The 14,354-nt window shown below is 42.1% G+C and overlaps 1 protein-coding gene across 2 annotated transcripts in view; it reads left to right on the top strand.

Moving 5' to 3' along the window:
* Positions 1–2,255: 2,255 nt before the first annotated feature.
* Positions 2,256–14,354, top strand: part of LOC138199837 (latent-transforming growth factor beta-binding protein 2-like) — an 81,228-nt gene continuing 69,129 nt past the window's right edge. For both annotated transcript variants that reach the window (XM_069152071.1, XM_069152070.1), the window contains exons 1-2: positions 2,256–2,809; positions 5,456–5,529. In XM_069152071.1, the coding sequence (XP_069008172.1) occupies positions 2,349–2,809; positions 5,456–5,529 (535 nt within the window). In that variant the 5' untranslated portion in view covers positions 2,256–2,348. The remainder of the gene's footprint in view (positions 2,810–5,455; positions 5,530–14,354) is intronic.

Genomic DNA, 14,354 nt, shown 5'->3' with positions numbered 1-14,354 from the left:
AAATCTAGCCCAGTGGCATTGAGGGCAATCTCCTCTGGCAGTGATACATAGATGGCTAATTATTGGATAACATTTTTAAATTTACCACAATAAAGGTATAAATGGTTGAATACCTAAAAGTAATTTCAAACAGATGCAGGAAGTGGCGGCATTCAGCAGACGGATACATTGTCGCCTCTTGTCTGACCCGGACGCATATATTCAGCAAGCACGAGACATTTTTGAAAAGGACAAACTACTGGAAGATGTTGGCATACTTATAGAAGTGGAAACAGGATGTTTTGGATTGAACCGAGTTGGTTACGCTGATACGAACTTCCCGTGAACACTGGTGGAGCTCACATATTAGCCTGCCGCGTGGGAACGACTTAAATCTGCTGTGTAATCGTTTTTACTTCGATTGCGTTCTTTTTGTGCTCTTTTGGAGTCAGGTCAACTTTTTGGAAAGATTAATGCAACGCGGCAGTTAACAGCAGGCACGTGGGGTGGAAATAGGTGACCTCATGCAGTATCCTCTGGGTAATGGAGTTTATTTAGGGCCCTTAAGAATCGCACAATCCGATATGGGGAGGGCAGAAAGGAGGGACACAGGCCCACTTTGAGCTTTGCAACTGCAAAAAAAAAAAAAAAAAAAAAAGTTACGAACCACATTGCTACGCAGATACAACAGGATATATATATATATAAAAAAAACGGATTAAGACAGACTGCAGTAGCTACAGCAGCCTGCGTGCTGCAGTCAGCTGCTCAGTCACAGAGGAGATCTGTCTGTGCAAGTCCTGGTCACCCACAAGGATGCTGAGGTCAACTAGTCACGATCAGCTTCAGAAGCGGCATCCACCCCATGCAGGCCACAAGCCCGGGGGTGGGGCGGGACTGCAGGACAGTCGTAAGATAAATGTTACCTTCTCTAATTAGATTTCGCATGGTTTGGAAGATAAGCTGTAATCAGCTGTGGTGCTCAGCCCGTTTCCACAGACCCATGTTCTCTTGGAGAGGCAACAGAAAAGAGAAGGGCAAGAAGAGGCTTTTGTGTTCAGTCTCCTGAAAAAAGGTTTTTCTGGTGAAAAGTCAGTTTTCAGAGGTTTGTACGGTGGGAAAGAGGATGAATAGTCCGAATCCAGTCTACTATGTGTTTTGGACGGCGGTTCTGTGAGTGGTAATGGTGCCGAGGGACCACTCATGGGAGAGACATGGCGCGCATCTTTTTTGTGGGTTGAATGAGAGGAGTGAGCCAACTCTCGATGGGTTGTTTAAGATCTTATGGGAGAAGAGAAATGTGTTGTTTCCAGACAGTCGGAAGGAAAGTGATGATGCAGCATGGAGGAGAAGTAGAGATGAATGGGATCTGTTACATAACTTCAGTGGTTTTCCAAGGTTTTAGTGTGAGTTTGAACTGTGGGCTTCCCATGCTTTTCAGTGCCAGATCAAAAATACGTGTGTGTGTGTGTGTGTGTGTGTGTGTGTGTGTGTGTGTGTGTGTGTGTGTGCGCGTGCCTACACATGGTCAGAGAGCACTTATAAAAACTTAACGTACTTCAGTGTGTGCCTCGGTACTGTCAGAAAATAACAAAAGCAATTAGCAGTCAGTTAATTTAAATGAAATAAACAGCCTTACTTGAAATAATTATTGTCATAAAGTCTGAAAGAAAAACACATGGAAGTTATTTTTTTTATGATATGGTGGCAGTCTTTCAATTCAAATATTTAAATTAAAGGTAAAAGGAACAGAGTTCAAAAGAATCTCAGAAAAAACAAAGTGAACCGCAGCATCATGTAACTTGGCAGAGAGAGTACGTGTGGGCACATGGACCGAGCAGTGCTGTGAGTGGAAGCAACAATACAGCCGACGAGGGGGAGTTTCTTCTTGCAAAGCGCATGCAATCCAAATTCCCAGTGACTTCAGATCCAAGGAGGTGGTGATATTCATGGGAGCACGATTCAAACTCTCTCACTTGGAGTAGGAATACAGCTTCAGCAGCCCTGGAGCCAACGCGCTGCTCTCTCTGCGCCTCTTTCCTTGTTTAACATAAACTAAAACAGATGGAATAATGTCTGCTTAGAACAACTATTTCTCAGCGCTGGAAGGAGAAAAGTTGATAGTTTCAGTTTTCGACAGTTTAAGTGCTGATTTGCTAATCTGAAGACATTCTGCTTAAGTGTTACCTGGGCATTATGAAGAGGTATCCAGGCTTCTTTCATTCTTGGGAGAGGATGCCGTTTTGCTGAGCTCGTGTAGACTAATCGCGTTTTTTTTTTTTTTTTTTTTTTTTTTCCCCTCATATTTTAGTGGGTCTTGATAACTGTTACGCGGTCTGCCCCTTTACGCGGTAGTTTCAAAACTTTGCATGCCCAAAATGGACCGTGAAGGATTTGCTGTTTTTATGCTTTTGACTGTTACGCTCATGCTCGTTGCTGACAGTCATGAGGCCATAACAGGTGGGAGGAAAGCGGGTGCAGGGGCAGACCCGGCGGTCTGGAACCAGCAGCCGTCTCTGGGGATCAGTCAAGGTCACTCGCCCAGGGGACCGCTGGACAGTGCATCCTCGGAAACATCTTCTCCGGGTACCAGCAAGTCTAGGACTCTGGTCCGCCTGCGCAGGGGCACATCAGCTCAAGAGGATCGCAGACACATATCCAAAGCAGGACCGGTTCACTCTGCAGGCGCTTCCCGGGAAGACCTCGTCTCTGCGCCGCGGGATGGTGCGCAGCGCACCGCCAGACACCCGGTCAGCCAGCAGCAGAGAACCAGAGTGAACCGCAGGCAGAACAGCAAACCCAGCGCTGCCAACACAAGACGACTTGTCGGGTAAGAGTACACAGCCGAGTGCTCCACAATCTTTACTTTGCTTTGTCAAACTCTTCAAGCCCGTGAGGTTCAGTGCAGGAGCAGGAGGAATTTGGGTGACCTATTTTACTGTAGCTCACATGTGGTTTACTGTTAAGTGGTGGTGGCCCACTTATGCATAATCTTTCTCCCTGTAAGGCAAACCAATTGATGATGTAACAGTGGCTACAAAGTACTAGTGTGTACAGCATGGAATTGTCATCTAGGAGGTAAAAGCTAGATATGAATTGCAATAACGTAGCCCTATGTATTTTGACACCAGGGTCATAGCAGGGCATGGAATAATAGCAGAGGTTAAACACTGGGCTGATAATAGTGGAAGCTTGTAATGAACAGCAAATGTACAGATGAATGGATGAACTCTCTCTGAACTGTTTTGAAATTCATGCAACATTGCATTGTCACCATTTGCTCCCATTACTCCACAGTGCAGGATATTTAAATGGTGGTTGCAGATTTTGCGTGTGCCCCAGTTTCGTGCCGCTGCCCGTGGCCATGTATTGTTGTGGCTGAACCAGAGCATTGGCTAGTGAACATTTCCAAATTCGCCTAGTGATCAGAAACACCTGTTTCTCCAGTGGCCCTCTCTCTGCTGCAAATCTCTCTGCTTTTTTCGGTTGTTTTTTCGTCTGTGGTAAACTCCAAACAGGACGATGGGTTGTTTCCATATTAGAGCTCTTTTCTTTTTGTTAAATGAAGCCTTGTGCGTCCAGTCCTGTTTGTTCCATAGGGACAAAGCGCGATACACACTGGAGGGGTGAGTGTTTACATAATAATCAGAGGGGATTTGAATGGCTCACCTTGGGCTGCAGACAGTGAAATATAAATAAAACATCTCTTTTGTGTGTTATAATGGGGCCTCTCGCCTTTAGAAAATTGATGATTTATATGCCCAATTTATGGAGGACACTTTATAAGAAATAGAAGGATTCAACCAATTGGTTCACATAGGCTTACATATAATATGGACTTAACTGTGTTAAGCCGAAACCTCGATAAAAAGCAGAGGAACAGGACTTCTTGTATATTGATGTCAATGCCCTGAGTCTGCCCCCCCACACCACTTAACACCTAAGAAGGGATGTTGTCTGGTAGTTACATCTGTCTCTTATTGTTTGTCTCTGTGGAATAAATGTGTTATATTTATACCTCATCACACATTAATAACAACATTTCTGGACATATCTTCCCCTCAGACAGCAGCACCGATGAATGGTTGAACTGAGACGCCATCTATTAAAAGCTGAGTGCGAAGAAAATATCTGCCTCCAGTATAGGATTCAACATGTTTTATGTTTACGGGGAGAATGCCTTGCTCGACATTGCCAAAAAAACATATTGCAGTGTTGAATGAATCAGTTTCTTTCAGTTATATAGGCGGTGTTACATAAATCTGCGGTGACATTACCTCGGCGGAGTGATTTTAGCACCTTGAGTCATTAGATTCAGATGACTCGTCCACTGCTTGTTAGAGAAAGTGTTTGCATGACACATTTCCTCTTGGAAATCCCACTCAGCTTACTCCTCTATTGTCCCCTGCAGCACTGGCACATTCAAGTTCACTCAGTATGACTCCCTTTCTGTTTAAGTGCACCTGTCCAATTCCTGATTGATCCAGATAGCTCAGTAGTGAAAAAACACCTCAACTCATCATGTTTGGGTTTAAATAAAAACATAACAAGGTGTGAACAAGGTGTTATCTGCATACACAGTATTCTAACCTGAGGCATGATACTAATTATGTTGTATAAAGGTCTCCATTACATACTTAAATCCCTTGATGGAATTTGAATGTGATGACTGATGTCTTTGGCACGGGCCCGGCCTGATGTGTTTGATTTATGACAAAGCTAAGGCTGCCAGAGGGCCCGAACAACTGCATGTTATCCATGTGACGCCTCAGTAACACTCGCAGCATCTACCGAGCGCAATCCAACTGAGGTCAATGAGTCAATTCCCGTTATCTTCTTGAATCACCATGAGTCAGACATCCACTTACTGTAATATCTTGTGAAAAGATGATGGGGCACAGATCCATGCCAGCACCTTGACTGTTGCCCTGGGGTTGCTCTTGCGGTCTGCTGCCTCTTCATCTATCCCACTGCAAAAAAATTGGCCCGCGCTGCAAGTGCGGATTAAAGAGTGCGAAGAATCCAGTTATAACAGTTTAAAAGTTGTCATGTCTCATTTGCTCGATGATTTATAGAAGATGCGGGGTGTTTTTCATATCCCGGGTGTCTTCCTTAATCCCTGCAAGGCTCACACAGCTCTGTATTTGTTTTCACTCTGGACTCTCACAGAACAGACTGAGGGACTTGTGGATCCACGTTCAGATAGAGTTTCGTGACTTGCCCTGAAACCTTTATCAAATAAAATGCAATTATAGCGTAATCTCAAAAGTGTTCATATCAATAGGCCAACCCCATCCGAATGATTTGAAACTCTTAACAGACTCTGCAATCAGATCTGTTTTTCATGCAAAGGATTGAGGCCCTCCACAGTCTCAGTTATTGCTCTATGGATTGTGAAGAGGCCCTTTATTGAAATAGATGTTTGAAAAAGTTTTTGTTTTGTATCTCACCGTGGGTTTTGTGGTCCTTTGTTTAGGCCGAATGTCTGTGGAGGTCAGCAGTGCTGCTCTGGTTGGGCGGTGGCACCAGGAACCAACCGCTGCATTAAACGTAAGTATTGTTAATTCTATGTAAACTTGAAATAAATGTAACTTTAGTGAATATTGTTGGCTACAAAATTTTATTGTTTGGCCACCAAGATCATACATGTTCGGAAAGTTGTGAAGCAGCACAAAAGCACACTCACATGTGATATACATTTATTTAACATTCTAGCAATGTTTTATAATGAGATTTTTTTTAATAGGACATTTAGATTGTAAAAAGGCAGAAAATATCTACAGTAATATCTGCATTTAAAAAAATAATAATAATGTTTTACCTGAATTTGATGCTAAGTGATTGGCAACATTTGCTGCCAGACATTTTCCCATTTGTTTTTACTATTTCTTTTTCTTACTCTAGAATTTTCTCCACCAGTAAACTTAGCAGACAGAGAGGCTTTATAATGTTACGCACACCGGCTGAAGAATAACAGAGTAACTTTCTACTAATGACTATCCTGTCAATGTGGAATTGCCCTATGAAAGTTTTTCTAGGGTGTTATTGCCCCCATGGTCATGTTCACCATGCAGCGTTTGCCTTTTCTTTTCATGTAAGATCCTCGCATGGAAATTACCAGCACTTAGCACTTGGCTCTCTTTTTGACACCAGCCCCTAATTATGGGTGGAACTGCTTCTTCTTTTATTTGACCGCAGCAGTATTGGATATCCAAACTGCCAGATAATTAAAAGTGGAATAGAAGTCACCGGCTGTACACGAATAATCAACCGCTTCTTTAAATGCAGAAGATGCAAGTCTTTGAATAGTCCCCTTCCATCACAGTGATGTTGAGATTACTGTCTTTAACTTGCATGTGCAGCGAAAATATCATCTTTTTAGACATGTTCTCCAAGCTTATCTTAAAATAGAAAAGGCTACAACTCACGCCACATGTACACTTTGCACGTCATGTTTCAATTCCACGTTTATGACCTCCGTTGTTTGCTACAGACTGAAATAACAGGTTGGAAAATAACTTTTTTTTTAGTTAAAGTTATCTTTAAATTTTACAAGCAAAGTAAAACCCCACACGGCAAGTGACATCTATCAAGCAGCTGGCTGGCGCTCTTTTTTTTTTATTTAATTATTTTTACTTGTTTACTGTTTTCTCTGTTTCTTCTCGGCTAATTGTCTCCCCCTCACACACACACACACACACAGTTGACACACATTTCAGCCAGTCAATTACACAACAAGATGATTGGCCCCAGCAGTCTTCGTATTAGATCCCCTTCCCTCCTGCACAGCGCAAAGCCTCCTTCCATTTTTTCTCAATCCCCGGATAAAGGCACACTTACCAAGGCGTAAATTACATCTAACATGAGGCTGCAGTTACCCAAATTAAAAGAGTAAATACTTTTAATCTGCCAGAAAGTAACAGGTTGAGTCTAACACGCCTATGTTAAACAAGGCAGTGCATCTGAGCAGGCCAGGGGTCTGTCCAACCATCTGGACCCTCTTACAGCTTGGCCCTCACCCAGGTCTGACTGCAGGCTATGCTATCATCAGCTGAGTGAAGCCCCGCGGCCGGCAAGGTGCCAAGACAAAGGCCCCAGACTGGAGCTGGGACTGGAAGCCCCCAAGTAGAAGACCTCCATGGAGGAAAACAGGCTCAGGATATCTTTATTCCGTCCTCGCCTGAGACCCAGGCTGCTTTATTAGGGGATGGCAGCATGAGAAAACATGTTCACAGTGGGGGAAAGAAAAGGAACAAACCCGTTGGCTGCGAGCAAAAGTAAAAACATAACGCGGCTGAGCTATGTCTAGGAAACTCCCGCTGAAGGCATTGAAGTAATGTCTAATATTAAAAATTTCAGCTGCAGGCTTCACCCACGAGGCTGGATTGGGTGTCTAGAATCGTGGCTTCCTAACAATACCTCCTTGTTCAATTGGGTTGAGCTCAGAGCATATACACGACAGGAATTGGATCACTAGTTGTCCAGGGAGTGCACCTACATGTCTTCAGAAATGTGATTAGAAAAAGGTGCGTGTCTGGTTAGAGGTTGTCATCTGGCAGGTTCTGGTGTTGACTGTCTCTGTTTTCAGGATGGATTGTGAGCAGACTTGTTTGTATATTAAAGCGAATTCCATATGCCGAAAATAGCCAGCGCTGTGTGACAGAAAGCTTTGATCCGCTGCTATGTCATGTTTATTTGTCTTCTGGTCAACTTAACCACCGTAATTAGAGATAATAGTTCATAGGATTTTATGGCTATGGTTTTACCTAGAGAACGGTAATTTTATTAATGAGGGTGAAAAGCCAAAGGTGTGTGTGTGTTGTGGTTGGCTGGTAAAGTGAGGCCAGGTGTGAGCTCGGCTGTATTTCCATCTGTTTGCTTACAAGCAGGACGGACGCTCTTGTCGAGGCAAATGCTGCATCCTGTTTATTGGGTCAGCACTTATACTTATTCCCTCAGTGTTGATATTCACATCTGTTCATCAAAAGTATTGTTACTTAAATGAAGAGCACGGGGAATCTAAGTTGCGGCCTCGCCCAGCAGAAGTCCTGCTGTAGTTGTGAGACAAGACTATCAGTCAGCTGCATTACTGCTGCTGTCAACACTTTCCTGACACGAAGACTGATGACATGTTTGTGCAGATGTCAAATCTCTAGATAATATTTTCGAATGGTTTCCATCAATTTCAAAAAAGTTTTATCCAACAGCTCAGCAACACAGGAATCGTTGTATGGACCGGTACTGGTAAGCCATGGGAACGGTGTACAGCTGCCTAAACAGTAATTGCCAAAAAGAGAAAGCAGCATGTTGGTTTAGTACCAACAAATCGGTCCCGCTGCCTCGTATCGGGAAAGTTTACAAAATAATAAGTTACTTAGCTGTGGAATTAGAGTGGAAGTTTGAATTGCTGGAATGTTGTAGGATAAATACAGTAACCCTCAATTAGATGTCTTGTACATCAGTGTAGAATTACTTGTTTAAAGTTTTGGTTTACTACATTTCTTGGGAAGAAAAACAATTAAAGCAAGAACTTTGAAAGCCTCTGTTAGCGGATGACAAATTTAAATCAAATCTCCTTTCTGCCCGCCTTCAGTGGTTTCATTCATATCTTTCCACTTCTGAATGTGGCTCTCCATCAAACATGGCTGGAAATGGTTTCATGAATCGGCTTCCACGTCGCACACACACTGAGCTGGGAGAAGTAGTTGTTTTACAAGAGTCTACGGCCGCTTTGTGATGTGGTACTCTGGCAAAGCAATGCGGTCAGCTAACATGCACACAGTGATATTGTGAACAGGCTGATCTTTAGCAGGTAATATGTGCCATTGTGCTAAACACAAGCTGAGGTTGACGGAAATGTCAGTTATGCAAGTAGTTGTCTATAAACTAATGTATTTGACCAATTGCCGTAACACCGTTGTCTGTTTTTCTTGGTTGTTTAAATATTAAAAAAAAAAAAACTTTGCACTATTGTTTAGTTAGTTTAAATTTAATTATTTTATTTTATTTTATTGTATATACTGTGCATTTTTATATTTCCCCTTGGGGATTAATAAAGTAAGTATCTATCTATCTATCTATCTATCTATCTATCTATCTATCTATCTATCTATCTATCTATCTATCTATCTATCTATCTATCTATCTATCTATCTATCTATCTATCTATCTATCTATCTATCTATCTATCTATCTATCTATCTATCTATCTATCTATCTATCTATCTATCTATCTATCTATCTATCTATCTATCTATCTATCTATCTATCTATCTATCTATCTATCTATCTATCTATCTATCTATCTATCTATCTATCTATCTATCTATCTATCTATCTATCTATCTATCTATCTATCTATCTATCTATCTATCTATCTATCTATCTATCTATCTATCTATCTATCTATCTATCTATCTATCTATCTATCTATCTATCTATCTATCTATCTATCTATCTATCTATCTATCTATCTATCTATCTATCTATCTATCTATCTATCTATCTATCTATCTATCTATCTATCTATCTATCTATCTATCTATCTATCTATCTATCTATCTATCTATCTATCTATCTATCTATCTATCTATCTATCTATCTATCTATCTATCTATCTATCTATCTATCTATCTATCTATCTATCTATCTATCTATCTATCTATCTATCTATCTATCTATCTATCTATCTATCTATCTATCTATCTATCTATCTATCTATCTAATCTATCTATCTAATCTATCTAATCTATCTATATCTAAATGAAATTGAAAGAATCACCAAATGTATTTCAATTTATTAAGAGGGGGCATAAATATCTGTTATGGAAATCCTTCCAATAATTAACAATAAACAATGAAGAGTCACTAAAAAATGTCAGCGTGCGTGTCGAAAAGGAGGGCTTGTGTTGGTGGCTCCAACTCACAAGTTAACTAGAGTTACCTTGTTTTGCTTCTCAGGTTGACATAGCTGTTTTAGTAATTGGATTAATGGCTTGGTCCACCACACACAGAGTAGATGTATGGGACAATATAGAACACTTAGACCAGGAAACACTGGGGAAATTGTCCCTGCAGCGCCAGACAGGAATTGGCTTTCGTTTCATCCGAGCTCATAGTGCTCCCTAAAGTGCACGCTTTTGGACTCTGCTGCAGAATTATTTTCACCACGCTATACATCACAATGTTTTGGTGAAAGCACACAATACATATGGCAACATGCTGCAAGTACAGCCGACGATGAGAGGCCGACCCCTACAGCAAAATTCCACAGATGGCCCTTGATTTAAACCTGTTGTCTGTTCCAGGGGCGGATGAAAGGTGCATCATTCACGTGGAGGAATAAAGTTGTTTTCAGTCTCTTAAGCAGTTGGTGATTGACAGAGTGAAACGGTGTAGAGAATAGTTTCTTTTTGATTACCTTCCAGCTGTCTTTGGCCTGCGATGCTGCTCAGAGTCCCATCCCGGGTCTAATAACTCCTCATGCGGAAAAGTCCCTCTCTCTCTCTTGCTTACCTTAGCCATCACAAGGTGACCGCTCTGCTCCTTCCAAACAGAAAATACAGCATGTAACATGTACCTTTAATTCTGTAATGTCCCCGGGGTAGTTCGAGCAGGATTACAGGCCTCCAGTGTGGACACACTGAGAGTCATGTTAAAGGCTCAACTCGGCTGTTCAACATCTAATGCTTACCTCATTCTTCACAGCGTAACGTCGGATGGCTGAAGTTAGTAAAAGCTCATTTTAATCCCACAGAGGGAACACGATTTCCACAGAGTCCAATGGTAAAGTAATTCATTACATACATTTGTAACAAAAGTAAAATCAAAACTTTTTCCCCCTGATGTTGAGTTATTACTCACAACACTTAAGAACTAAACCTGATCTTAAGTGTAAAATGCTTTTCATGCCCGTTTTCTGCTGTTACATGTGGGAAGCAGCTGCTGAAGTATCAAGGACATACATGTGTGAACGTTTTGTGACCTCCAAACAGTACCCAAAAAATGTAGGTTCACCATCTTCACCTAATAGATACAAGCCGTCTCAATTTGCCTCGTGTTCACCTCCCCGACGCACAGAACAATAGTTTATTGAACCAGAGCTTGTGACAAAACCTCATGATGTAGTTCAAGAAACTGCCGTGACATTTGCTCTTATCTACTCGAGTCACATGTATGTGTTTTCATGGCAGAAGAGATATTTATTGTGCAGAACAAATGTTTGAACTGTAGGATGAGAGGTTCGTCATGGCGTGTACACTTCATAAGCGAGTTTGACATGCAGCTTAGAGGTCATGGACCAGAGTCAAGCACATGATGCAGCGTGCACCATGACCCACTGAGTCACCAGGACTTTCCTGCTGAATAACACTGCTAAATGCATTAGTTGTATAGCAGAGGTAGTTAAGATATGATGATTCAAAATCCTGTGGAAAATGTGCAGGTTTTTTTTTCATCTACAACATCCGATAGGAAGCTGCAGATATACGAGTTTGGCTGAGCTTCTGTGATGAAGACGAACATTAAATAAACAAGAGTGATAGATCGTGAAAGAAGAGACATTTAGCTGCATCTCCCCTGATTGTACCGGCTCCATTCGCCTCGTATGTAGTATCAGGTACTTTTATAGGTTTAGTTTTCCGCTGCAGGCAGTGCCCCCTCGAGGCAGTGGCACTGTTATCGCAACACCGCATCAAATCGCCATTAGCCTACGTCAGTGTCAAAATCACCTCAACAAAATCGCCTTTCATTTCTACAATAGAACATTCCACAATCAAAAATTGCTCGTAAAGTTCAACGTCTTTCCGTAGGACTCCAGCCGTTTTTTACTCTTCAGAGAGAGTAAAGAGAGAGTGTCTTATGGTCTTCAGTCTCTTCACGTCACCTTTTAATGTTGCCTCAGCTTGCTTGGCGCACCGACGAAGGGCGATACTAAAATAGTAGCAGGTAGCAGGTATCGTCCACGGACAAAGAAAAACCAGGGAGCATCGAGTAGAGTCGAGGGCTTATTATTTAAAAGGTTTAAATCAAACTAAGAAAAAAAGTCTTAACAGCATTGAGAACCAGGCTAACCCAGCCATGTTCTCGTGTTTTACAAGAACAGGATGAGGTTTTTAAGATGCTGGTGTTTCAGGGGGCGTCATAGGTTGAAATTGCTGCAACACAGACAGCCACAGACGGAGCCGTCCTCAGCTTTAAAAGTCGTGTGTGGACAGTTTGCAGTTTGGGGGCATGCCGCTACTCTGACAGCCCCGTGGAGAGTTATGTCCCATACACATCCCGAACCCCGTCATTAACATAGATGCTGGACAGCTCGATCTCACTTTGTCTCCCCAAACCAGGAGTGCTGCTTTCTTCGCTCCAGCTGGTGCGTCTGTTTGTAGGGTGCAATTGGGTCCTGCTTTGGCCCTCTGCACCACATGTTTTTCTAATTGCTACCATGGAAGAAAGCGTGGTGAAAATGAGGTACTACTCAGCGTCTGGACCTAAACAGCCTCTTGGGGATTTTCATTTTTGTTTATTAGTCCATATTTGTGCATAAGCTGAGGAGAGAAGTAGAGCATGCTTTGTCACGCAAAGCTGGGAAGTATTTATTTACACTCAATAATGCTGTTTTCCAATTAATAGCGTCATAATGTGAAAAAGGTCCATGTGCCGAAGCAGATCTCTCAGCAATGAGGCTAAGAAGCAAGCCTGGGCTTGATTGACATTTACAGAGCAGCAATAACAGCCTCCTCAGCACCTCCTCCTTCAATCACACACACGCTCACTGAGGCCGTCGTGTTGTTAGGGCAGCACGTAGCCAACCATATATCATAGCACCCTCCTGCTTAAAGACCATATGGAAGTTGTTGGGGATGTGATCTCTCAGGAGGATGGAGTTTGTGGGTTTTTGGTGAGCACCACGTCTCAGAGTCAGCTTTACAAGTTGTACGCGCACTCCCCCACATCCAGATATCCTCCCCACAGCGCCCGAGCACGTGGCCCATTAGAGGCTGAATGTGGGAGTCTGACGGTGTGGTGGAGGCACAAAACAGCGTGGCTCAATGTAATGTACACAGTGTCAGGGGTCACATGTAGGTTTACAAAATCCTCCCGCAGAGCTGAGGTGGGATGGGAGAGTAAAAGCTACAACTGCTGTACTGTAACACCCCCCAAAAAAGAAGCCACGCTATGATTGAATAATGTGCATTTATGACAGAGGCACCTTAATTTGCTGAAATATTACGCTTGTAAAGTCCACCACAAAGAGCAAATAAAGGATCAGTTAAGCAGCGTCGGGTTTCCTCTCTTCTGGTTTTGATTAGAAAAATGAAGAAGTTGGGTTTCTGAACTTTTAATGAAGGCTTGCAAAGTTACAGCAACCGCAGTTTGGTCGTAGACGGCAAAGTTTTGCATTTGGAAAGCTTGAAATGATAGAAGCTTGTACTGGCAAGCATGTGGAAATCACATGTTGCGAAGAGATTAACACTCACTTGAAAATGATTAGCATTGAGAGGCAATTGTATTAACTGCTCAATAGACCGATTCTTACTTCATCAGTGGAAGGCGAGTCTGGATGAGAGGCACATTTTTTAAGCTCGTCTCTGCAATCTGCCTCCCACGATCTTCAACACTTCACCTACTTCATGAGATCTGTCAGGTTCGGTGGTGACTCCTAAACAGAGACTCCTGCTGTCATCACAGGAGCTTCACCAGACTATTCACTCTTAAGAGTCTTGTGATGGTCTGCACAGTTTTGTGCAAATTTTTAGAGCCGATGTCAAACTTAAGCTTTAGCCCAGAGCTGCCCAGTTTGGGGCCCAGCGGGACATTCGACATGCTTGTTCTCCCCAAAAACAATCATGTAGATGCTTTATGTTTTTTACAATAATTTCTGCAAAGTAATAAAAATGCATGCTACCTGATTAAAGAGTCGTTTTTTAATTAATGTGAAGTTTTATTTTCGATCTAGAATGTTCATTTTCTGTCAAATATATTACATTTAACCAAATGTAATTTCACACATGAACATTAATTTTTGTCCCACAGTCCTCCATCCAGATACATTTTTGGCAATTCATAGGAAAGAATTTGGGCACCTCTGCTTCAGCCTCTTCACAAAAAGTGCATCCACATACTCAGACACATTCCACCTACAATGTTAACTCATCATTAAGTCATACTTCAATAGCCAATCCAAAGTTGCCAATCTTATTTAATCATATTTCCTAAATTCCCGTCGCTCAGTTTCAGGCTTTGAAGCCTTTTGTCAAATTCTACTAAATTCAAATCTCCGGCACAGCTCCCAGCCTCTAAATCCCATAATGGCTCATAATGCTCTCAGACTGCAGAGAGTCCTTCCCAAGATTATTGTGATTACGCTTTCATTATCA

This window comes from Embiotoca jacksoni, unplaced genomic scaffold (genome assembly GCF_022577435.1).
Source record: "Embiotoca jacksoni isolate LCO1_2020_lvr unplaced genomic scaffold, fEmbJac1.0.p SCAF_18, whole genome shotgun sequence".
In the NCBI taxonomy this organism is placed as follows: domain Eukaryota; kingdom Metazoa; phylum Chordata; class Actinopteri; family Embiotocidae; genus Embiotoca; species Embiotoca jacksoni.
The sequence above is the reverse complement of the archived record's forward strand: the minus strand, read 5'-3'. Positions and strand labels throughout refer to the sequence as shown.